The 26310-nt window shown below is 39.0% G+C and overlaps 1 protein-coding gene across 2 annotated transcripts in view; it reads left to right on the plus strand.

Moving 5' to 3' along the window:
- Positions 1–26310, plus strand: part of LOC146628350 (suppressor of tumorigenicity 7 protein homolog) — a 59238-nt gene that overhangs the window by 17167 nt on the left and 15761 nt on the right. For both annotated transcript variants that reach the window (XM_085359475.1, XM_085359476.1), the window contains exon 2: positions 4074–4109. In XM_085359475.1, coding sequence (XP_085215601.1) covers positions 4088–4109 — 22 coding nt within the window. In that variant the 5' untranslated portion in view covers positions 4074–4087. The remainder of the gene's footprint in view (positions 1–4073; positions 4110–26310) is intronic.

The following is a 26310-nucleotide window of genomic DNA, read 5'->3' on the forward strand; positions in this document are numbered from 1 at the left end:
CCGACCCATCCTTCAAATTCGGGGAAAAGGAGGACGCATTTGTCGGCTACATTCGGAGGAGTCTACGAATTTGGACAGCCTTCGGCGCGTCGCTGTGACGTAATCGGTCTACAAATGCGGCCTCAGGAGGATGCAGCCCATGAATTTGGACATGTCCAGAGTATAATCGCAGCCTTTGCGGTTAGAAAATTGCACTTGATCATGTCGCGATATTATTGCAAATGCGATATATCGTTCAGCCCTAAACAGAGATGTTGATCAGATAATCTGAGGGGCTGTCTGCTGTAATAATGTCTCAGTAGCTCTGCTATATAAACAGGAGTCTGACCATGTAGAGCTTTATATGTTAATAATAGAATTTTAAAGTGACTTCTGAATTTTGCTGGAAGCAAGGTGTGATATGTCCAAAATGATGCCAATGTTCTTGGCATATTCTGATTCTGATATGTTTTGATATCGCTAGTGAGTGAGCTGATGTAATGACTGACCTCTCTGAAGAAGTTGCTACCAAGTTGCTAAGAACCACAGTTTTAGGCCAGAATTGAGATGGAGGGAATTTGAGTGAGGCACTGAATGAGAAAATACTGTTGTTAATATAGTGGCATGGTCAGAGATGTCTAGTAGGACTAAAAGAATATTCACCTCTATCCGAGTGTATAAGACTGCCATTAGTAGTCAAGTCAAGTCAAGTCAAGTTGGCTTTATTGTCACTTCAACCATATACAGTTTAACAGTACACAGTGAGGCGAAACAACGTTCCTCCAGGAACCAAGGTGCTACATGCAACATAAATTTACAACATAAATTAACAGAAAACTCTAAACTAGCTAACTAAGAGGCCTAGTTAGCTGGCTAGCAGAGACAAGACAGACTGACCTAACATAAATTACAACATAAATTAACAAAAAACTATCTAACTATCTAAGGAAGACTTTTTTTTTTTTGTTATCAGACAGCAGACAACAAAGTGCACATGCAAATGTGCAAACAAGAGCAGCAAGTGACAGTGTGACAAAAAAAAGCAAAACACAATGTAACATAATAATAAGGTTTTGTGATGATGAGTTGAGGTAGTGGAGGAACAGTAAACATTCCTTTTATATATTCAGTAATAGAGTTTTAGTGCTGTGGTTTCATCGGTAACCAGAATTTATCAAAGACATTGTTTCTCTTCACCAACTGAAAGAGGTGATGAATGACAACTTTCTCAAGGCTTTTTAAAAAGAATGGCAGTTTGGAAATGGGTCTGCAATTATCTAAAACAATGGGATTTAGGGAGGTTGGTTTTTTTTTAAATGTCAATTGGGCTGGAAGACATGCACATATATGAGACTATTGATAATAGAAAAAGTATGTGTTAATATGGGCACAACAGAAAACTGAAATTTCAATCTGGCATTCAACAGGAAGAAAGCATGGACAGTCTCTTGGAGGCGGGTGGGTTTAGTAGGTCAGCAGAGCATATGCTGTGCAACTTTGAGACAAGTGGTGATGGTGGAGCAGCAGTATTAGCATGTTAGTGTGGAAGAGTAAACTGTGGAGGCCAATTACATTAAGCATTTTCTGGTGTTTTATGCTTTCTATATACAGTACACCTGCCAAGGAGAACAGCCCTGATTTAAACATGTTTAGGATGTTAGATATTAACTAAGAGTAACACAATAAGCACCCTATCACTTATGACTATTGAATGGTAGTTGGAGTTTTAATGGTCAATGGCTTTTCTCCGTAGAACACCAGGAGGCAGTTGGTACTCGAGGTAGCACATTTTTCACAGGAGTTTCATTTTGATAAGTGTGTTTTTTATGTGGGACGTAGATTGTAGAGTGTAACAGGATAGCAGTGATTTTTAACATGTAAAAATAGCATAGTGATATGTGGCTAAACTGTGTGCTAAGAACGGGCACATGCGCTATGTTCTTCCATTAGTAGGTAGGTGGGCCCAGAGGTAAGCGTGTGGCTAGGGTTCATGGAAATGATAGATTAAGATGTAAATATGTAGCTATATTTCATATAAGATGTAAATCTTAAAATATTTTTTTATTATCCTAACCTAACACCAGATTTTCCTTATAAGAAAACTATGTTTTGACTCAGTACTGCTGATTTCACATATTTTAACTTAGTAGCAGGGTTAGAGAAGGGGTCTCTTGCCTGTGGTTGAAGAACAAAGACGTGGTGGAGGAGGAGGAGGAGGAGGTGGGTGTATGAGACACAAAAGATGAGAGGCCTCCAACAGTACACGCTCGTCTCTTCAGCAGCTGAGCTAATCCACATGCTAGCTGTCTTCATCGTATTCACAGTGGGGGCCATTAAAGTGTCCGGCTGGATGACCATTTATATATTTAGGTTTGTAGGCTGGTTGGACAGAAGCTGTTGTGCAGACTGTATCTATTCATTTCCCTAAAGCAGGTTTAGGGCAGATTGCCGCTGCACAGTTGCTGGGTTTTGTGTTTATTTTATTACATTTAGTACCAGTCTTCATTAAGGTGTTACAGTGTGCAATAACTGGCACCTCAGGGTATATGTGTGTCCTAAAAGAGGCGGATCATGGTGTCCTGAATACACTGACTAAATGGTTTCTTGGTACATTGCAGGTTTTTGTTTATTTAAAAAAATTTTTTATGAATTTTTATAGTGCTTTAGATACGTGCTTACCTATAACTGTCAAACAGAGCAAACACCAATATTTATGCCACTGTACAGCAGTCTCATGACAGCAGGTGAGTAACACTACCATTAAGTTTCTTTCTGTCTTCTATATAATTTCCACTTGCAGTTGCTCTGTTTAATTGTAATCTTACATAACTATCTACTGTGTGTTGTTGCTATTATTATTGTTATTATTATTGCTAAAATAATTCACATTATTGATAATATTGCGATTTAATCTTAAAGTCTTCTGTGCAAGTTTGATTGATGATGTTGTGATCATGGCAGAACATTTTTGTTCTGGCTCGCTGATGGCCGTGTGTGTGTGTGTGTGTGTGTGCGCGTGTGTGTGTGTGTGTGTGTGTGTGTGTGTGCGTGTGTGTGTGTGTGTGTGTGTGTGTGTGTGTGTGTCAATAGCAAGTAAATACACAGTAGTCTCCAATGCTCTGCTTCATACTTGTTTCAATTTGTCGAACTAACAGATGAAAGCCCCCAGCCCCCTTCGCTGCTTCATTGTGTGTGTGTGTGTGTCCTGTTTGTATCTGTAGCCCTACCTCTGCCTTTTCTCTCTTTCTCTTTTTTATCATCTAAATATGCTTCCCCCTTGCTTTCCCGTTTCTCGTCCATTCTCATATTTTCCTCTGTTATCTTTTTCTCATCTGCTCTTTTATTGCATCCAGTCTGCTTGTGTTTCTCCTTCTTTCTCCCCCCCCCTTTCTTTTCCTCCTTTCCTCTCTCTCTCCATCTAGCAGTAGTTGTCAGTCAGTCTTTGACAGCTTTCTCTCTCTCCCTCCTCTGTCCTGACGTCACTCTCTGTTTGCATAGCTATTGTCTTACAACGGCTGCAGTAACAGTGGCAGGAGCTTCCTTGCCAGATTTTCTTTTTTCACTCCCTCCTTTTAGCTCTCCTCTCCCCAGGAAAGACTCTCCCTCTCCCCCACAATCTCACGGTCTCTCTCTTCATTAGTAAATCGTACAGTGGAATGAGAAGTGAGAGAGTGATGGAGAGGATAAGGAGGAGGAGGATATAGACTGCAGAAAAGCAGAGATGCAGTAGCTAGCCACAACCACTTCTCTGTGTCTGGATTTGCTGCGGCTGTGAAGGATTTCTGCCAGTTTTTATTTTATGTTTATTTAGTACTTGATTTAATCCTCCAAAAGCCTCCTTTTTTTTGGCAGCTGCACTAGCTGTGTGTGTTTGTGTGTGTTTGGAGGAGGGCTTTTAAAGCAGCAACGGATAGCGGAGCTGGGGCATCTGGCTGTCTGGGAGGCAGCGACGGCCGGCTGGCTGCATTGTGTTGCTTTGATGACCCCCGCTGTGTAGCTGCCTGCTCATCAACCTCCCTTCTCTCTCTTTCTCTCTCACCCTCCCCTTTCTCTCTCCTCTCTTTTCTCCTCCTCCTCCTCTCTCTCCATCACAGCTCCCGGCCCAGCCATGTTCGGCACTGAGTCCTCATGTAAGTACCATCACCATCCTTCCGTCTGCCCTGTGTTTGTCTTTGTTTATGGACCTTTTATATTCTTGTGTGTGTGTTTTCTCTGAGGATGAGGAGGAAAGGGAATATGCTAGCTTTCCTCTTCTGTTGCGTTCCATCTTTCCTCATCTCCCTCTCCTCTCTTGTCTTCTTCCTGTTTTGCCTCCATGGTTGCTGGTGGCAGATTGCATGGGGAGAAATCTGGGATCTACCATTTTAGCACAGAGGGTCGGCACTACAAGCTAGCTGGACATGCTGACTGAACCGCCTACCCTGTATTCTCTCTGAGCCTTACCGTGTGTGCATTTCAAATTACCACAAAAAAAGGACCTCCCGTCTCTATGCATTTTCTGTCCTCTTCATAGTAATAGCTTGCTCTTTGAATGAACATGTGTTCTTGTGCATGTTTATGTGAGTGAGCATGTCGGAAGATGGATGCTTTGACCAGAGTTGCATCGTCTCCAGAAGCATCAGTCTGCGCTCTGCTTCTTTCTTACGGCTCAGTCAGATCGCTGCGAGGTGTGAGCTTAGCATTTCCTGTCTTAAATGCTACTGAATCAAGCATAGCACACTGCTCTTCTATATGTATGCACGTGTGTCTTTGGACACCAATCAGCCCCTCACCTCCCTCTGAAGTGTTACTAGTGTTGACGTTAAGGTGAGCCAGTGTACTTGTTTCTCCCATTACAGGAATCCTTTTTGCTTAGATCAATACTGTGATGGCTCACTCTACTACCTGCTCATTGTTTTCAGAAGGCCTGAGCTTATGTCATTGATCCTGTCTTGATTGCACAGTCGAGGCTAAAACTAACTTGTTTTGATGTGGGATCATAGCTAGCATGCACACCGGCAATTGCACCAGGAGTGGTTTAGAGCCTAATCTTTGTTTATGAAATGTGCAGCTGATTGGATGACACTGTGCAATATCTTGTAATGGCTTAATGTTGTTGTTGGTGGAGTTTTATTTATTTATTTTTTAAAGAAATTAAAAGTGGAGATCTTTAGATTTACAATTGCAGGCAGTCATTTTATGAATCAGAAAAGAAGCAATAACAACTTAGATGAAACTTGTGTAAAATATACAACTCCTGCTAATAGTTTAAAGTGTGCTTAGATGCTTAACATGTCTGACCTACCTTTGAACATGCACGCCATTTCCAAGGAAACATATTAATGGAAATGTTAGAGCATGCAAGCATAGACATCTTGCGTACTCCAACATCTGCATTTCCACTTAAATAAATAATACAAACATGACTATCAGTGCTTGGTTCATCTGAAATGACTCCAGGTTACAATGGCAATACGTCTTTAACTGGCAACAATCCTCTGAGGAAGTAAGTGGTGCATCCAAAATGGGGTTATGAAAATGGAAAATACACTTATTTTCCAGTGGAGGGAAAAAAAAGTTAATAAATAAGATAACACTCTAGTCATTGCTTTAAAGATGTACAGACCAGTCATGCTTTAGTGCATAGTCAACTCCTGATGGTGCATTTCCATCCAGGGAAAAGCCCTGTAGTGCAGTAGTACTGTCTGATTTCAAATTAAATGGTGTTGTAGCTAACTCCCGCTTTAGATAGTAATTTGTATTTCTGTGCTTCATTACTTTTTCATTAGATATAATAATTTTATATCAGATGCACAGTTGTTTATGGACACCATTCTACTTGGCTGTAGCAGAGATGGTACCTGTGACCTTTATTTGGCAGCTTCTCCTCGCTGCCCACTATTCTGAGTTCTGTCCCATTTTGACACAGGCCTGCCAGTCTTTCCATTTTGTCATGTCTGCAGTTTGATACAGGTCGGTTATTAAAGCATTACTGTGTGGTTTTTTTGTTTGTTTGTTTTTGTTTGTTATTAAACAGCAACTCAAAGGACATAATGCTGCATTAAATCTACAGCAAATCCATAACACAGACGAGAGGAGGTCAAGTATGAGTATAGTTCTGATCAGTTCACAGGATATGATTATAGGAGATCGTGAGCACAGTGTTTGCATTTCTTTATGAAAGGATGTACACTTATTTGACTGACGTTTTTAAAATTACAAGTCAGAGCTCGCGATCGTAAACATGCCTTGAACAAACACATTTACTAACTGTTGTGCTTTCCTTGTGGTCATCATACTCGGCCACCTGGCAAATTAAACTGGAAGTACTATCATGCAAAATTTGGCCAATCCCACTGATTCTTGTTTGAACAATACTCTCACCAACACAGTGTATATGTAATGTTGGATGTGGATATTCTTATTTCCGCACATCTTTGCAGGAAGTCATTCGTGACTTCTTGGGTGTTTCCTGACAATAAGCACAGACAGACTACAAAAACACAACGTTCATTTGGCTCTTTAGGTTTAAGTAATAAACTCAACAGTGTTTGTTGACATGGTTAAGCGGGACCCATTTTTATAGGCTATCCTTTGAAATAGCTTTGTTGTGAAAACGGCTTGGGTCCAACAAACACTGCAACAGGAAACAAACCATGGCAATTTTTAGTGTTTATTCGAAACACTAAAATCGTCTCTGGAAATCCTTTGTGTAAGATCATTTTTATAGGAAACCATCCTGCTATACATGGAATATCTTACTTTATCTCTTATTTTTGGGGCTAGATGAAGCTTTCATAAGGCTCGTCAAGTCCTGCTAAGCTTTCGCAGCAGACTGTGTGGCTGTGAGAAAGAACTCAGGGGTGTCTGATTTGCGTATTGTTCAGAAGATCATCTCCTCTCAAGTAGGTGTAGAAGGTAAGAGGAACAAAACTTCTAGATAATCCTAATTTAGAGCTCAAATGTAAATGGCTTTATCCTTTTTTTGTTTGTTTGGTTTTTTTTTTTTTTGCAGTGTTTTACTGTTTTAAAATGAGCTATATTTTGAGACATCGCAATTAGAGTGACTAGTCTATTTTGAGCTCTGTGCAGCATTGACATTGTAGGTCGGTGTTCAGGTTTGGTGGGAAATGTGCCGAATTGCTTTCTGGCTCTAAAATCTGTTCTCTCTTTCTAATAAGGACAGATGGTAGCAGGAGAGAAAAGCCTGGGAAGTCACTTCCAACATGTTTGTCCTCTTCAGTACAGCAAAAGATAAATGTGCACCATATTTATTGATTCTTGTTATATAAAGTAGAACTAATTTGGCAGTACATGTAGGATAGTATATGGATGTGACAGCTGTAATTTTTCTGTATCTGCTTATTGAACAATTTTCTTTTCTTTATTTATTTTTACAGTTGAGCAAAAGGAATGTGACTTTATAAGAGGTGAACAAATACAGATAAAATATGTGCTAATGCAGCAGAATTCTGTTTAACCAGACTAATATTTTGATATCATGAATTAAATTTTCCCAAAGGTGTTATGGAAGTGTTGAAATATACTGGCAATTCCTCTCAGTTTTCAACATCCACCTGGATTTCTAAACTTATGGACCCGCAAATATCAACTACTTTGCACACTTCTGTGAACAGTTACCTTGTGTCACAGTCATAAACACACACACAGATGGGACTCATTTGTACATACGTTTGACCTCAATAGCTGTTACCTTCCTGTCCCCTTCTTTTCAGCAAAGTAGGTTTTAGGTAAATGTAACTGTGTTGTGCCTTCCTTTTTTGCTCTCATTTTGGCCTGTTTGTTGTAGGGTGCTGTGAGGAAGTGGTTCAGTAGTTCTACAGTCAGTCTATACTTGATCAGAATTGAGGTCAGTACGTACAGCTTTCTAGATTGTATCACTTCGTTCAGTAGCCTTGAGACTAATTATTGTATGGTGTTAAACTGTCTTAGGAGGACATGATGATCTTATCATGGATGTGAACTCAAAGAAATCAACAGTGGCATAGGACTGTTTCTATTGGCGTTATTATTACTTTAATAGTCCTTGGATTTAAGAAGTAAGAAGTAAATCAGAATCAGAATCAGATTCTGATTTACTTCTTACTTCTTAAATGTCTTGAGACTTACTTTTCTGTGGACACAGAAACCATGGACAAACAGTGATTCTTGTTTACAACTTTTTTTTTTAAATCTCCATGGATGTCCATATGGAGTATTGTGCTCACCATCACTGACTTGGAGAGACAGTTGACAGACTACACCAATTATAGCTAGCTTTCACAGTGACATTTCTGGTATGTTACTGTGACGGTATGTAAGGAACAAACTGTTGGAAACAGGAGTGTAGATAAATTAACACTGGCTGTCTTGTGTTGATGTAGACGAGAGACTCTGGGTCCATTACGGCGTGTGCAGAAGAGCGATTTGGGCATTCTTTTGGTCAATATTACAGTGAATGTAACAAAAAAACCAAGCAAACATGTAGATGTAGGATATGCTTATAAGTAACTATGACACAGTATAGATAACTTTTTCCCTCTTGATATTTTTTTTTTTTTGTTCAGATGCTCAGATATCTCTTTTCCTATGTTTCGAACATTTGTAACGTTACCTTGTGTCTCGCATAAGTAGCGTACATGCAATGCTAACTGTAAGAACATATTAAGCCTGCAAAGATTTTCTCCCAGGTTAATTGATTGTTTATCGATCTAAGTTCATGGTAAGTTTGAGTATATATATGTGATCAATACTTTCAGGGTGAATTGTGAACCTTGGCAGCTGTTTGTTTGGAGCATTTCTTCAACATAAAACACAGGGATAACCATTAGACATGATGACTTACAGAAAAAAACAAATGGGGGAAAAATGGCTTGAAGTGTTATGGTAGCTGAATTGCAGAAGGCATGAGCATTTTTTTAATTTATTAAGGACACACTGATGCCAGCTGAATAATTTCACCCTCAAATAGATGACCACAAAATGCTGATTTGCTGGTTTCAAACCAGTATTTCTTTAAAAGTTCTGTTCAGACAGTTTTTATCTTTTAAAGGAAGCCTGTGAAACCAGCAGATAAAGGACAAACACATGAGCCTCTGTATAAAACACTGATAAAAGACTGGCACGAAGGGAAAATGTGAATTTTGTGTTGCTACCACTTCACAAATACCTCAGTGTTTCTATAAAATTGAAGCTAATCATTAAAATCTCTACCAAAATATTTGTGCTGTGTAACCATTTCCACCCCTTCATAATGCATAATGCACTCTTTGGCCACATGCCTGCTTTGCCTGAAATCAATAATCATCACCTGGGCTTCAGATACATTTGGGATCAAGAAGTTATGATACCAAGAAGTAAAATCTGTTGGAGTATTTCTGTTGTTTGTTGAAATTTCTCTGTTTTCTAGTCAATGTGGTGTCGCAGAAACATAATAGCTTCCCTCATGACTGCTCCTGCATCCATCAGTGGATATTAATGAAGTACACTGGCTCTCTGTCAGTCAAGACATCTGAGGACAGGCCTGTGCAGCAATTTAAATAGCATAGTAACCCATCTATTAAGATACGGATACTTTTATGAATGAAAAGCCAGCAGACAGTGTTACTTTATATTCACAAAATATTTATTAATGTAAGTTTAACTGTTTGATTTCCTGTTCTGCACTGACTTTAGCTTCTGAGTCTCTCTCTGCACTGATTGTATTTCTCCTCCAACCAACTTCTGTATAGTAATAATGACTTGTAACTGTTCTTTTAGGCAAGTAGCCCAGCTGACAGCTTTGCAGAGCAAGCAGCCACGTATATGAATCTTCTCTGTTTATGTACTTATCAGTAATAATTTGGGTCACATTGTCAATGGAGCGTCGATCCTTTGTTTTATGTAGCGCTATCCACCCAAACATAATCCTATGTTTGTTATGGACTCTGGAAATAGCTTCTTTCTTTTTCTTTTCTTTTCTTTTCTTTTTCTTTTTCTTTTTACCCCTCAGCCATATAAAACGCTGATGGAGTATTGTTGTCATCCTGTTGGGCGGACAGCGTGGACACCATGGACACCCAAGTATGTAGAGGCAATAACTCGGGAACAAGACCATGTAGCATTTTTGAAATTCATACCATCTGCTAAAAATCTTGGACGAGTTTCAGTGACTTCGACCTCAAGGTCAAGGTCAGAGATCAAATTTTCTGAAAATCTTATGAATGCAGTAACTCAAGAAGAATATCACCTCGGATTTTCAAATTAATCCCATTTGCTAGGAGGCTGGGGGATAGTACTGCTGGCCACCAGTATTTTTATTGTGGGGAAACCATCCTTATCCCATATGTTATAACATTCAACGTCACCTAATCACTAGCCTATGAAAAGAAATGGTGTAGCCTTGCCTGTGCGACTCGCATCAGGAAGTGGCCAGTGCCCGTCACCAGCCTATCAGGACAGCGTGTCATTAAGTCCACGAATATTTAGCTTTGCATTTGCTCTCATTTTGCATTCTGAAGATTTTCCCTCACTATACCCAAATCCTGGAAACCACCCAACTGATTAGTCCAGGAAGCAGCCACTAAACTTTTTAACAATGATCCTCTATTGGTGAGAGAGTTTACCCCCCAAGTAAAATCAAGGGCCAGAAAATTATCAGAATTTTCTACTCTGAGAGCTGTTTCAAATAACCTGATCAAGACTGATTATTTGACTCTGTGTAGACATTTGAAGAACTAGTACTTTTGTAGGGTGGCTGGTAATAGAACAAAACAAATATATTTGTCAGAGTGAGAGTCTGCTTGGCACCCCGGCAATTGCCAGCGACTGGTACATTACAAAACAGCAAATGTGTTTTGTATTTCAAATCTCACTACTTCCTCTCTTCATTGGAATGTTTGTTTCTAACATTTACCATGAAGCAAAATTAAGACATCCTATACCAACAGAAGGGTACAACAGTGAATAATTGAGCCAGTTGTAATTGATGAACATAATTCATTGGCTTTAAGTAAACATTGTCAACATATAAACATATGTCTCATTCTTAGTATTGTGCTGATAGAACAGAACAATCACAGATTTCTTGTTGTTGTTTCTTATTTTTCCCTGGCTTTGGAGTGTAATGCAGCACACCCCACATGAGGATAACTGTTCCATGTGTAGTTAAGTCTGTTGCTTTTTAAGGGGCAGCAGTATTTTTCAGCATGCAGCAAAAACACTGAGTAGGATTTTAAAGCCCTGATCAGCATGGTCTATGGCATTTCTTTGGAAGCTTAATGTTAAATTGCCAACAATATCCCTACTAATAAGGATGAGCTCATGGGAATGCAGCTGGCATATGTAGGTATGTTTTCATTGTGGGAGGATTGCTTTGGGCCATACCTTAGTCAAACCAATCCATCAGTGTATGTTCTTTCATCAGTGGTAATTTTGGAATACTTTTTTTTTAAAGCTGGATATTGCTTTGGCTGTTTGCGTGAGAGGGTCACTTTATCTTTCAGTGCAGGGATGAGCCACCAATGGCCTTTAACCTCAGGAAACTTCAGGTTGTGTATTGTATTTGCTGTTCTATTGTCCGTGCCCAAGAGCAGAATAAGGTGCTTACTGAAGATGGCCATTTGATGAAAGCACTCTGACGGCAACCAGCTGTCTCTGTTGCTGTGGTAACCCCCGTAAGAACAGCAAGACGGCAGAGTGATCAGGTTTCTGTGGTAACTGCTGACTACTGCTATTTTGGTCTTCTGAGCTTATATAGTGGCTGGAAGTCAAGAGAGCTAAAAATGAGGCTTATTGTAGTTAATGGGCTTTCAGTAAGGTCTTATATACCATGAAAGCAACACTAATGTATTTGATTGGATCATGACCTCTGACCCTAAATCCTTACTAAATAGGTGCAAGGCCCAGTGGTAAACTATTGCCTACTGTTGTACAGCCAGCACTACAAAAGAGGGATTATCCAGTACTGCCATAGAGACCCCATACTAAAGACTTAACCCAGGGGTGTCAGAGATTGTATCTCTAAAGGCCACACTGGGAAATTAGAACCAGACATCCAGTTATCTTTTTTATTAAACAAAACCCAAAACAAAATTTAAAAAATTCCCCTCTCGCCCCTGCAGGCGGTGATTATCCTTCAAGCTTGGGTCCTCTACCAGAGGCCTGGGAGCTTGAGGGTCCTGCGCAGTATATCTGCTGTTTCTAGACCTGTGCTTTTCTGGACAGAGAACTCTGATGTTGTTCCTGGGATCTGCTGGATCCATTTGCCATTGCCTTGCTCAGGAGTCACTGCATTGAGTGCTCCGATTACCACTAGGATCACTGTTGCCTTCTCTGTTGAGCTTTCGTGTTCCTTCTTCCTGATGTTGCTATCAGTCGGTATAGCTACATATATCACTATGGCCGTCTTCCTCTGCTTGTCCACCACTAATATGTCCAGTTGGTTAGCCATCACCAGTTTGTCCATCTATATGTAGAAGTCCCACAGGATCTTAGCTTGGTCGTTCTCGACCTCCCTAGGGGCCATCTTCTGTCTCGCCATTTTGACCTCCGGACTTCCAGGTCATATTCAGCACACATGTCTCCAGTTGACGAATTAGAATATAGAACTGCCATTTGGTACACTTCTATGCTTTGTCAGAAACATATATCTGAGCCACTAAGTTTAAATGACCACAGTCTATTGTTAAACGATTTGACTACGTGGTGCGTGAAATTGTGTAAAAAGCCCATTTAATTGCATTAATTTAACCATTCTTTTTTTTTTTTCAAGCTGGCCTTCCTCAGTAGTGTTAACCTTGCTGTTTTAATAGCTGCTTTATTTTTTCTCTCTCTGCCTTGTACAAAATGTACATTTGCAGACAAATCAAGGCAAACAAAGAAATAAAGGAAAATCAGTATTATGGAAAATCTCCACAACAGCAAATACTTCTATTAACCCTCCAATGTCAGAACTTCCTATTCCCTGACAGTTATTGTGCTTTTTAAATTTAAAATACACGGAGAACAGTCTTGGCTATTTTTACGGTCCTCTCTAAATCCAAGATATTGTTAGATACATCATCTATTGTTATGTTACCAACCTTATCACATTACTAAATATCTGTATATGGATTTAAGGCTGGTTGTGAATGTATTCAACAGACAGGACCAGCTCCCGGGCCATTTGCTGTTGCCATCCTTAACTTCAGCATTGCATAGCCTGTGCCAACAGAAACACAGCTGAATATCCTGAGCTTTAATAATCAGAGACTTGGCAAGAACCAGTAGCGGTGAGGTAATTCTGCATCTCTTTAGTTTATTCTCACCCTGCTCTCTTTTGCATATTGCTGAATTTATTTGAGTACTTAACTATGTTTGTTTTCATGTTTTCTTTAAGCAGGTTTAAATATTTAAACCTGCTTAAAGTGCCTTCATCTCTGGTATGTCAGCAAATTTGATTCCCACCAGAGTCACAAGATAGGTAGTTGCTGGTGCATTTGTGGCTTAAATTACAGTTGGTGGATAATTTAAGAGTATCCTTGATATTAATTTTAAGTGGTGATGTATTTCTTTGTTATAAGTTGTTAAGAGTTGAATTGTTTAAAGCATAAAATATTCTGAACATTGACATACACTATCAGTGTTAGTACTGGCGTTCAAATTCCCATGGTGATCATCCAATTGAAAGCTTCTTATCCCTCCAAATCCCTGCTTGTCTGGATAACGTTCACCTGTAATTACTCCAAGAGAACTCCGAAGGATGCAACTAACCTCAAAAACCAAGCAGGTTCAGTGTAAGCAGAGTCAATTTAATGAGATAAGCTGGTCCCTATGCTGTTGGTGGGTGAGATGACGCATTATAACATGACTGTTTTTGGTGTTCACCCTCCTCCATAATTATTATGTGTGCTTGGCTGCTGATGAAAAGTATTTTTAGGTTACCAGAATGAGCTTTAATGGGAATAAGGCTTGAAGCACAATGATATGGACAGAATCTCATACCAGTCTGTGTGAAGAGTATTTACCAGTTCACTTAAGGGGCAGGTAAACATGGTGGAGCTTTGCTGTCTGCCACTAAAAGAACAGACTCACAACGTACCGGGGTATCCTTTAACTTACCTTATCTCTATTTAATTACCTTAACATTGCCAGTCAGGATAAGCGGTCACGAGAAGCTGGTTATCAACTCACTAAATTAACCCAGGGTTTCCAGAGCTAGGCAGGAACACATGTATGAACTTGAGTGAAATCTCATACGTAATTCATAGAGTTTAATAATATGTCAGCCCACCCTGACAGAGTCGAAGCTATAACAGCTTCAACTCTTCTTTGAGAAATACATTTCTGAGATGGACACTGATGTTGGAGGCGAAGGCCTGGCTCACAGTGTCCTTAGTCCCAAAGGTGTTCTATCAGTTTGAGGTCAGGACTCTGTGCAGGCCAGTGAAGTTCTTCCACACCAAACTCCCTCATCCATTTCTTTATGGACCTTGCTTTTTGCACTGATGCACAGCCATGTTGAAACAGGAAGGGCCCATTCCCAAACAAACAAAGTTGGGAGCATGAAATCGTCCAAAATGTCTTGCTGAAGCATTAAGAGTTCTTTTCACTAGAAATAAGGGGCCGAGTCCAACTCCTGAAAAACAACCACACACTATAATCCCCTCACCCCCCACCAAACAGATAAGTACCATTCTCATGGCAACCGCCAAACCCAGACACATTTGTTGCATTGCCAGACAGAGAAGCATGATAACATGAGGGCCACGTGAAGCTTGGAGGTCAGTACTGATTGACTCTGTGGACTATGCGCCTCAGCGTCCACTGACCCTGCTCTGTGATTTTATGTAGCCTACCACTTTATGGCTTAGTTGCTGTCATTCCCAAACATTTGGGATTTTGTGGAGCTTTTTCTTTCTTTCTCAGAATTGTGGTAAAATTAGTATTTCCATCCTCTTTATCATCAGGGTAGTATGGCCATAAGCTATACGGCCTTCCAATTCATCCATGTGAGTGTGTGTGAATATTACATAAAAATGCTTAGGTGTGTATATATAAAAGCACTGTATGAATGTGTGTGACTGAGTAAATGAGACTTGTAGTGAAAGCACTTTAAGTGCTCAAAACTGAGTGGAAAGGCGTTGTACAAGTACTAGTCCATTTACTATTAATCAGACTCTCATTACGCTTAGTAGTGTTTGTTGCTCGTGTTTTGTAAAGGAGCAGTGCATTACTAAATCATTGGCGGTTGCTATCTTTTGTTTTTGTTTTTTGTTTTTTTAATCATTCCTCTCTGTGGATCCTCAAGGAAGCACAGTAATAATTGAATTGGCTCAGCAGCATCTTGTAGAGGAAATTGCTGCATTTGTCATCATCTTGTTCAACCATAAACGTGATATTGCAGCTAATCTTGTCAGCCTTTTAATTTTCCATTGCTTTCCACATCATCACTCTAGTGTTTCAGCAGGCTGAAAAAAGAAAGGAAGTTGATCAAGTGAGAAATTATGCCTCTGACGTGAGCTGATGATAATGTTAAACCGTCCCCTCAACAGCTTTGTGGGGACAAAAATATTTAAACCTGAGTTTTCTCCATTTAAAATGGGTCAGTGGACATTTTGATAAATGACATGATACTTGGCTGAGGCTAAAAGTAAAAGGGTGTGTGTGTGTGTGTGTGTGTGTGTGTGTGTGTGTGTGTGTGTCAAAGAGGCTGCTGCTTAAATTAATTTGTATTAAATAAAGGTTAACAGAAAATAATAATTTCTTTTGTATTATTAACAGATTTGAAGGGTCTTCCGTATCTCTAAAAGATTGCTTCATCCATTTTCCCGTAGGGTCATTTGGGGTTGTCATGGTTACCTCTGCAGGAGGAGACTAAGTAGCAAACCTCCCCCACCTCCCTTTATTAAAATCCATGTTATTGATTGGCTGGACTGGCATCTTCAGACTCCCCTTTGTACTTATTCTGCTGGTTTACTAGAGGAAGAGGAGGACAGAACTGGCTCACAGTTGTGTTGCCCTGCTGTCATTCAAAGACGGGCCCCAATCAAGAAAACGTGACCAAACCAGAGCCCTCACTAATAAATGTGCTCTATGAAAGTTGACTAGCTTCTGATTAGATGTGGGTATTGATATGGACTCCCAAAGGCTTTGGTTTTTGTTCCTTTTCTTTTTGAAAGAGCAACAAAACATCAGGTTTAACCAAAAATATATATATATTTTTTTTACTTTTTTGAAGTAGCAAATGTTAGTGTGCTGGTGGCTCCAGTGGATATGTCAGTGGAATGGAGGGTAAGTTATCTGGTGCTGCTTTATTTGGTGTGCAGCTGACGGGCTATGTGTAGTCAGGAACTGTATGGCAGCCGTGTTTCTGATCTTTTTCTTTGCACACGGCCTTTATATTGTATAGCAGGTGGTCCTGTACATTTCGTATTGATATTCATGAAGTGGACTGTTTGCTCAGCGCGTGGGTGAAGGCCTGCTGATTTTGTGTGTGTGTGTCTTATGTTTTAGTTGTGTATCTGTGTGTGCTTGTGTGTTAGGAATATGCGAGCTGTTGCTGATATCTGTGTTTACAAAGTGGCCTGTTGTGGATGGCTTAATAAGCCTTGTTTGGTGTTTTTTGCTTTTGTGTTTTTTTTCTTTCTGCCACCTGTGCTTGTTTTTCATGTATTGCTTTTATTCTCTAATGATATTAAAAAAGATATTTTAAATGGGGAAGAAGGGTTATTTTGATTGTATCAGCATCTACAAAGCTCCTGCACAAAATCCCAGTTGTTGTAAGATTACAACAGCAATTGCCTTGTCCATCAGTTATTCTCCTTTTTTCCAGTTGCTTTATTGACATGAACGGAACGCAATGTTAATGCCAATGCATTTAAGGCCTCCCCAAAGCAGTTTTGTATGTTGCATTTTATTTTAAATCTTTTTTTAAATGAAGATAACAAATCTTGTAAAACAATGATCTTCTAGGTGCTTAAAAAGACACTTAAAAAGCAGATTTTCTGCTGGCATCTCTCTGGAAGTTTTTATTGTTTTACTTTCTAGTCTTCGTGTAAATTATGCTTTCTCTGATTTAAAATTATTGGCTTTTTTGATATTATGATTACACACTTGTAAATTAGATGAATATTTTTGGGCTGCTGTGTTTAAGTGGCACCTTAATTGCAGAAGACTCTCAGTTTTTGTCCTGGAACGGGTTCTATATTTATGTTTGGATGTTGAGCATTATACAATACAAATATGGATACAGTCTGTCTTCTGATTAATAGAGACTTAGCTGTTAGATCTTTTTTCCGCGCAAGGGAAAAGTACCAGTTTGGCTCTACGTTCTTTGTTTCAACTGTTTCCATAGATACCCAAAATAAATTCCTCGTATGTTTAGATGAGTTACTTTAACTGTCTCTGTCCTCGGTTAACACAGTTCTTAAGTTTGAAGATCATTAATTTTTCAGTGCTGATAATAATCTAACATGTGTGCACAAATGGTAGCTACTGTGAACATTTCTCTTGGCAATAAGTAACAGAGCCTTGTTAGAAATAACACTAAATAAGCTCTGAGCTATTCATATAGCCTGGAATTTTTTTTTCTGCATTAAAGGCATGTTGTCAACCCTGCACATTTACACGAAGGTAAAGCCAAAATCTAAAAACCATGGACCCTGTTACACATGCACTTTTGCTGCGGTGAGAGATGTCCATCTTAGTAAAAGGTCAGCAGAGGTAGTCGGACCAAGACAGGCTCTCCTTCCCAATCAGCAAGGGCCTGCAATATGAGCCAGGCTATGAGGCCCTGCCTAATCAGCACTGCCAACTAGCATTTCAAGCATGAACAGCTGAGCTGCAGTGACTTACAACATACATTGGGATGCAGGCAGCCTCCAAGACCCTCCTAGCTTTGTCTCATGCCACCCGCAAACTGCTTCTTACAAGAAAACACGAGATTAATGCACGTCTTTAAGCACAGCCATCACCCTGTTACAGCAACCTATTCCCAGTGCTGAAAGTTACAGCTCTGTTTGTAGATTAAGTCAACTAAACTATCTGAAAATGTGTCTGTATTGCTTTTTTTTATTCCCAGTGCTAATCCAATATGCATTTGTGCGTCTTAACCCCTTCCAAGCTCTTTAAACGTTTTAAATGTAATCAGCAGTTCAACAACATGAAAGAAGAAACTCGTAGGATACAGTTCAGCTCCATATGTGAGCAGTAAAGCTTGTCCCCAAGAAACTTGCCACTTCTTTATTTATTTACAAAAAGGAGCGTCCATCTAATATTAGCAAGGTGTACCTGATGAAATAGCTGGTGATTTAAGATTTTTTTGACCAGAGTACAAATACAATGCTATTGCATTTACATAGAATTTTTCAGGTATCTGTTCTCTACTTATTATACCACAGATAACTTTTTACTTTTACTTCCTACATTTTTACACAAAAAGCTGTACTTTCTACTTCTACATATTAAAAATTATTTTCTACTTACATCTACAAACAGGCTCGTTACTCTAGGTTGTGGTTTAAGTACTTCAGAACCTAAATAGTGCTTTTTTAAGTTAACATTTCAATCAGCTCAACAAAGCTTGTTGCACGCTGTGTTGTGTGAAGGTGCGGAGCTGTATGTTTCAGGGAGAGAAAAGAATTCAAGCTAACTTTAGTCACAAAGACAAACGATGTAAGACGTTAGACAGGACAGGGGAGTGAGAAGCAAGGTTAGATTTAAAGGACTGAACAGTGAAGTTTGTATGATGTAGTTTCAATATTGTGAAATGTCCTGTAAACAAAGTAAGCTATACTAACTTTGCGTTACTCAAATGTCAAAACTACTGTGTAGTTTAGTGCTGGATTGCACAGCTTGTCATACTGTGGTGAGTTTGAAGCATTGTCTTGGACTGATGCACAGTGGGTGTGGTCCTCATGGTTATGCTAGGCTATGTCAAGTGTAGCAGAAATGAACTTGAATTTAAGCTGATGATGCTCAGACTCATTCACTGAATTCCACCTTTATACCAACTGTATACCGTCTAGTTAAAGACAGTATAAACAGTATAGTGTCAGTGTAGGGGATGGACAGCAGCCAGGACGGCTTACAAAACGTCTTGTTAAATTCAGTTGTGTAAATCCTGTATGTTTTCACTTTTACTTGAGTAAAGTTGCTTCAATACTTCAACTTTTACTGGAGTATTTTTGTTGACCAAAAGTTCTTTTTGTCATCAAGCTGAACTAAATTGCGTCTTTGAGAAAAGAGCCAGCATTGTAGAGGAAATAGGAGTTCTTGATTTATGATGCAAAGATAAGAGAAGACAACTTGAGAGCTTTGTACACAAAAATACATTAAAAACATGACAGTTTTATCTTGATATTGCTTTAAAAATTAAATTTTCAAATTCAAATTCAAATTTCAAATAATTTTCAAATTTTGCATAATTTTCAAATTTTTTATTCAAATAAAAATTATTGGAAGAAAAGATATTGTTGAAATTAAAATTCCTAGTGCAGTGTATGTTGTATGTCATAAATAAATGCATTACTCAAAGAATCAGAATGGGATTAGAGCTATCTGTCGACACAGGGATCAGCCATGCTGTTTTGAAAGTATTTTAAAAGGACAGAATATTGATAAGATTGCATGCGCCGATCTGAATCAATTTCCTTATTGATGTCATGATCAGACTGTGTAGTGTACATTATGATTTTTATAGTTCACTAGGAGCACAGAAAGTAAAGGTGATCTGAGACGTAATACCTCCTACTTCCTGGATCTGGATCAATTAAAAAAATGAAACATTTCATTAACTTAAATAAATGGTAACTTGTTTGGCTACAGACAAACCACTATGGAGAGAACAAAAATATTTGCATGAGATTAAGGTGCTGCAAAAGCTGCACTTTGATGAACAGTGCTCATCAAACTTGGAGGCTTATAATGTATTTGACCATTTGGAAGTGGTTCTTTATTATCATCCTTCAAAAAGGATCAGTGATTTTTATTTAAAACACAAATTAACTGACGTCTTATTTTTTCTTTTCTTGTAACTGATGGACACACTTTGTGTATGTGCGTATATGAGATAGAAGAATAGGCGTGTTCACGTGTGTCTCACGTCATGTCTTTTATCATTCAAGTCAGGCCAGCAGTCTGCCGACTGTCCCCCCTCTTCAGTAAAGGTCACATCTTTTGTTGTCTCCAGTGACATTTATGTCACTGAGTAGAAATGTCACTGAATCTGCCTGATAGAATTTGTCCCTCCAATTCATCTTCTTACTCTCAAACCCGACTCTCTCGCTATTTTCTGGCTAGTATTAACTCTTGGTAGTAATTGTAGCAGCCAACGAGGCTAAAGGAAAGTGCAGTTAGAGCATGAAGTGTCACCAGGTTGGGTCATGGCAATGTAACAAATAAAATTAGTGTGTGGAAGAATTGTCTCCTCACATTGACGTTAGATTGAACCATTAGTTTAAGTATGCAGGATTTTGATGATTAATAAAGTTTGTCAAACATGGTAGGTTCTCAAAGCCATTTTTCATTGTAAATTCAATTCAGTAACATGAATTTGGAATAATGTAGCGCTTACTCCCAGCAGGACGTGGAGCGCATGGACTGGTGAACTAAGCATGATTTCAGTCAAGCTTCATGATTGTAGTTAGTTGCAGAGCCATGTAAATGAGAGAACCTTGTTCTGCATATCAAATTAAATAGCTGTTAAAACAGAGGCAATGTGAGTCTGGCTAGCTGAAATCAGTGTCACAATAACTCTTACATTTTCTGAGGAGTAAAAGCTCTTTTCTGTCTCAGCTTTTTGTTCTTTGACTTGACTACAGCAGCTTCCTATAACCCTCAGGTCATCCTCTGTCTGAAATAAGTTGTTTCAGCACCTTTCCCTTTAAATGAACTTCTTGTGATTCGCCGCCCCTCACAAACTAAAAGGTTAAACAGCAGGTGGTCGTGGACTCTGACTCTTATCTGCTCCCTTACAGAGTGCACACTTAGGATTACTTGTAAATGCACTGATCTCATCATTTTAGACTTTGGTAAATCAAAATATACCAGCATTTACATAATGCTTTTCTAGGCCACTTAAAGCCCTTTAGACGATATGAACTATATATGTTTTTACTGTTTATGAAAAGTTGGGGAGTTTTTGTACAAACTAAAAATAGATCTACCCTTTAGTTACCGGTAACAAAAACCATTTCACGTTTCTGACAGCCAATAAATCCAAATCCAGAATGATGTAAAACAGGGATAAATAAATGTTGTATTCTGATGTCAAGCTTTAATTGTTTTGGGAGTTTGAATGTGTGACATTTGGATTATGAATATACTAACACTGTATATTAGTTATGGCTAGATTTATTGGCTGGATGAAGAGTGCTTTTCCAGCCAGACAGCAGTGGTTGAGAGACCAGACACTGCAGACTTACAGCAGCTGCTAAGCCTGTTTTTCCATAGACCTAACTGAAAGAGCTTCTCTGCTGGGATGAGAGCCTCCACTTCACTGCAATGAATAGCTGTCCAGCTGCACTTAATTTATGCACGTGTGTGTTTCTGAGTGCAAATGAGGCTGGGTTTCTGAATCTTTTGTCTGCCTTTCTTATCCTCCGTGTGATTCACAGGAAATTAACATGACAACCCAACCAAAATACAGTACCTTGCCAGTATGGCATTGTTTACGTCAGCTAATAAGATCTCTAAACTTTACACCAAATGCACGAGGGAGATGTCCTGCTTTGTCGCCAGAAAACAGGATGGTATTGGAAAATTTGCCATTCAGTGTTTAATTACAGCCTTGACTTCTACCAACTATTTACAGATAATCAACATGGTGATCGATCTTTAAATAATTTTTGTTTTGTAGTAAGTCCCCGGGTTTTGCCATTTCCCTTTAGTTTTAGCTAAAGTCCACGATCACTCCCTGCCAGGCTGCGGCAGGGAGTGATTTATCATTTATCATTATGCAAGTTTGTGGAAATAAATAATTAAATGACAATCTTTTCTTAAGTTGTGCACAATTTTTCCAAATTCTATGAGTATCCATGATCGCAGTATCAAACAGAATAATTGAGATATGATTTATTTATTTATTTATTTTAATTCTTCTGTTATGTTGTTTAATCATCAACTTCAGTATGCGTGCAGAGTGGCTGTACAAAGAGCAAGTCAGCAGCTGATTGTGTGGAAAGACTTTACCTATAATCTTCAGCCACTCCGTAGTGAATCATTATTTTATGTCTGAAACGTTGGCTTGAGGCTAGTGCTGTTTCCTTTTCTTGGATTTAATTTTTAACCAAAAAAACCTTTTTCACACATAGCCGAGGCCTCTGGCTTTTTTGCTCCTTAATTAAAGGTGCTAGATTTTTAATTAAGGGGTGTTAACTCGCTACCATTTTGTGAGCATCACCCAGTTAGCACTTATTTCCTTAAATAGTTCAATATTTTTTTTCCATTGAGTTCATTTTTGCAATGATCCAGCTCAAATTTGCCTTTTTATTTTCCTCTGCGCTGTCATATATAAACCATTACAATGGTGGAAGCTCATATTAAACATGGCCAGAAATAATGAGTTCAGTACAAGTATTCTCCAAGATCCAGGAGCCCAAGCTTCAGTCTGCAGTAATTGCTCAGTTTCTGACAGTCTGTGTAGAAACTTGATATGATCATCTGAAGTATGGAGGTCCTCCTACCTCATGTTTGTCTTTTGTTTGTGAGGGGCAGCATATAAAAAGGAAGCTGCCTTAAATTCAAGGTAGCTTATTAAGGGATTGGAGCTAAAAGGGTTGTTTTAGCCTGTAGATGACCTGAAGAGCTAAACGAAGGCCCAGTGAAAATAATTAAGGATTATGAGTGAGTAGAAATGTCACAGTTCACAATACCAGCTGTCGCTTTTGTACTGTAACACCGTTCTCAGAACAAAATTGCAAACAGAAGGCAGAGGACTCTTAGGGTTTTTCGTTGACCAATCCTAACCCTTTAAAATTTAAAATTCAGCTTGCTTTTCCCTTTAGGTTCTATATTTGGTTCCATTTTTGCGGTTACACTCGACAGCACCTGCAAACTAACAAGCTAACACAGAACACACCAGAAAGAAAAGTTTATACTGAAGGTAGATGGTTTCAGCGGAGTTGTGAGACCTCCCATTTGCCCATGAGACAACATCTATTTTCAAAGAACAAAATTTGTGTTGTCATTTTGAAGTTTCAATTCAAACACCAGTAAAAGCAAAGTTTCAGACAGAGCGCAGAGGCATCAAGAGTGGCTCAGCTGAAATCTGCAGCACAAAACACACTGTTTCTTTGAGCCCAATCCTAAAGTGGTACAGCTGTAATGGTTAGTTTAGTTTTTATGGAAAGCTGTGCTGTAAGATACAGGCGAAACACATGATTAAATATTGCTTTCTAATGTTTCTCTTCTTCAATTTTTTCTTTTTAAATCGAGCCTTCTTATATGGGCTCAAAATGTGGTCATAAATATTTTGTACTTGTAAAAAAGATTTGTATGTGTAAAAAAGATTTGTGTGTGCGTAAAAAAGATTTGTGTGCGTAAAAAAGATTTGTATGTGTAAAAAAGATTTGTGTGTGTAAAAAAGATTTGTGTGTGCGTAAAAAAGATTTGTGTGTGCGTAAAAAAGATTTGTGTGTGTAAAAAAGATTTGTGTGTGCGTAAAAAGATTTGTGTGTGCGTAAAAAAGATTTGTGTGTGCGTAAAAAAGATTTGTGTGTGGACTTAGAAAAAAAAAACCCTGCAAGTTACAAGTACGGATTTTTGACCCTATTTTTCTTCCCTTCATCTGATTGGTCAATGTCATGTCAATCACAAATGTAACAATCCAATCAGAGAACAGATGGGTTTGGCTGTCGAGGGGCGCTTTTTTTGAACTGCAGGTCTTTGAAGGGAATAAATGCCCTTTTACATGCCAACCCAGCGTTTTCCTTCATCACCACGAAGGAAAACAGTCTGTGGTCGTCAGAGTTTGGTGATTTTTGTGTCACAGGTCTACGTGTTTAATACAGGGACTTCCACAGCCTTTTCAACAGCGCTGCGGACCGCGGGGTGGGGGCGGGCAGTGTTTTGGAAATGACAGTCTTCATTACAAAGCTTTCTTCGTTATGAATTAGCATACATGTTTTTATTGAACATTTGAAGAACTAGCAAAAAAACCAAACTCTTGTAGAGGACATAAAGTCAGAGATAGAAAAGACAAGGAGCAGGTGCATCTAGTACAGGTAGAGCTGCTGCAAAAACCCACAGAGCTCAGCAGCCAGCGCAACAAATTCTGGATCCTTTGCTTTTTAGTTAGCAGTTAGCATTAGCAGCGTATCCTGCATCCGATGTGAAAGGACTTTTATGCTGCACACTGTGACTCACAGCAATGGTCCTGGGTCAGCCCTGACTTTGTGTTAACATTATTACTTTAGGATTAGTTTATTTCTAACCACTGATATACCACAACTTTATCCTTTCAACAGCTACTGAAAGTTAGGGGACCTAGCTGCTATCAGATATTTATATAGCGATCCTCCAGCTTCAAACGGTATCACCCTTCAAGGACCTGCAGTTCAAAACAGCGCCCCTCCGACAGCCAAACCCATCTGTTCTCTGATTGGATTGTTACATTTGTGATTGACATGACATTGACCAATCAGATGAAGGGAAGAAAAATAGGGTCAAAAATCCGTACTTGTAACTTGCAGGGTTTTTTTTTTCTAAGTCCACACACAAATCTTTTTTACGCACACACAAATCTTTTTTACGCACACACAAATCTTTTTTAACACACACAAATCTTTTTTACGCACACACAAATCTTTTTTACACATACAAATCTTTTTTACGCACACAAATCTTTTTTACACATACAAATCTTTTTTACAAGTACAAAATATTTATGACCACATTTTGAGCCCATATTCTTATCCCATTGAGCTGTCATTTCATGAGAGAAGAGGCTAGAAAAGATTTGTAGATGTAAGAGTAAGAACAAAATTCAGTTGGTTTTTGTTAGTTCGTTTTTAACTATAGTTTTTAACTATAGTTAAAAACAAACTAATATTACTGGAGGCTATCAGGATTCAGGCAGTGTGGCCATCGTCTTGTTAAACCGTAATCAGGGTGTGTTGTTTTGCTTGATGGCTGCTAACACTTGTTTGTGGACTGACTGAGGGATTTATGTGAACGAAACTGTGTCTGAAAATCAGTGCTACACACAGTGAATCTGAAATGACTTACTGTATACAGTGCACCCCAAATATACAGACATGGACAAAGCTGTTGATACCCTTCCACAAATCAGACCACAGTGATCTCCAGTACAATGATCTCTGTATTTCACAATGACTCGTCTGCATTTGCTCACACGGCTCACTCTTCCTGAGTAACTGTCAAGTGCTCTTTTGAGGGACAGTGTCTCCACACTGCAATTCTCAGATCCCGGCTCGTGGAGGGCCATTTAAGAATAGTCCAGTGTTTATTTCTCAGCCTTTCTTGAGTGCTGTTAGCTTTTTTGGTTTTGGACCATTATCCCATTGCAGTATTTTTCTCCTTGGTAGCCTTGGCCGTTCATTGTGCCCTGCACAGGTTCACTGTGCCAGATGCCCCAAACCCACCACCCCCAGCCCTTTCAACAGTGAGGTGTTATTTTCTTTTAAAGCATCATTTTTCCACCTGTAAACATAGAACTGATCTGAGTGGCCAAAAAGCTCCAGTTTTGTGTCATCAGTCCAAAGGACTTTGGGGCTTGTCAACATGCATTTTGCTCTTGTGTCTTTTCTGTCAGTAGTGGAGACCAAGTGTAGTTTAAAATGTGATGGATGGTGTGATCAGAAATGACGTATGTTGACCTTGGAGTTCAGCTTGAATGGTTTTGGATGGTTTCTTTCCATTTCCACATCATAGGAGGTTGACTGCAGTCCCATGAACCTTATATTTGTAAGAATAACATAATAGCCTTTACCATTTTAATGTAGATGCTTCTTTCTGAGCTCTGCAGACAGCTCTCTGTTGCTTTCTCGAGTCAGTGTTCTGGCCAAACATTTAAAAGAATCAGAGAAGATCATCAGGCATTTGAAGTTGCACAGAGGTCACGCTGCTGATCTTTTCGGTAAGGTAGTTGAAGATTCCTTCCAAATCTGCTGCTAGTAGAAAACTATGGTGCATGCGGTTCTAGCCATTCCCCTTTCGAGGGGGTAGGGACAAATAAGTAAATACTTCAGCCTACTCCTTTTCAAACAAATAATGGAATGATATTTTGTAATGATTGTGAAGGCACATGTTTGAAATGTTTGAAATAAAAATGAACTGAACTGAACTGAACTGAACTTTCCCATATTTAATCACAGTAATTGGAGTATCCACAGATGCTTCAACTGCAAATTTTAGTAAAATATTTCAGGTTGT

This window comes from Diplotaxodon limnothrissa, linkage group LG7 (genome assembly GCF_057381915.1).
Source record: "Diplotaxodon limnothrissa isolate DT_005_m linkage group LG7, D_limnothrissa_male_GT1.1, whole genome shotgun sequence".
Lineage (NCBI taxonomy): Eukaryota > Metazoa > Chordata > Actinopteri > Cichliformes > Cichlidae > Diplotaxodon > Diplotaxodon limnothrissa.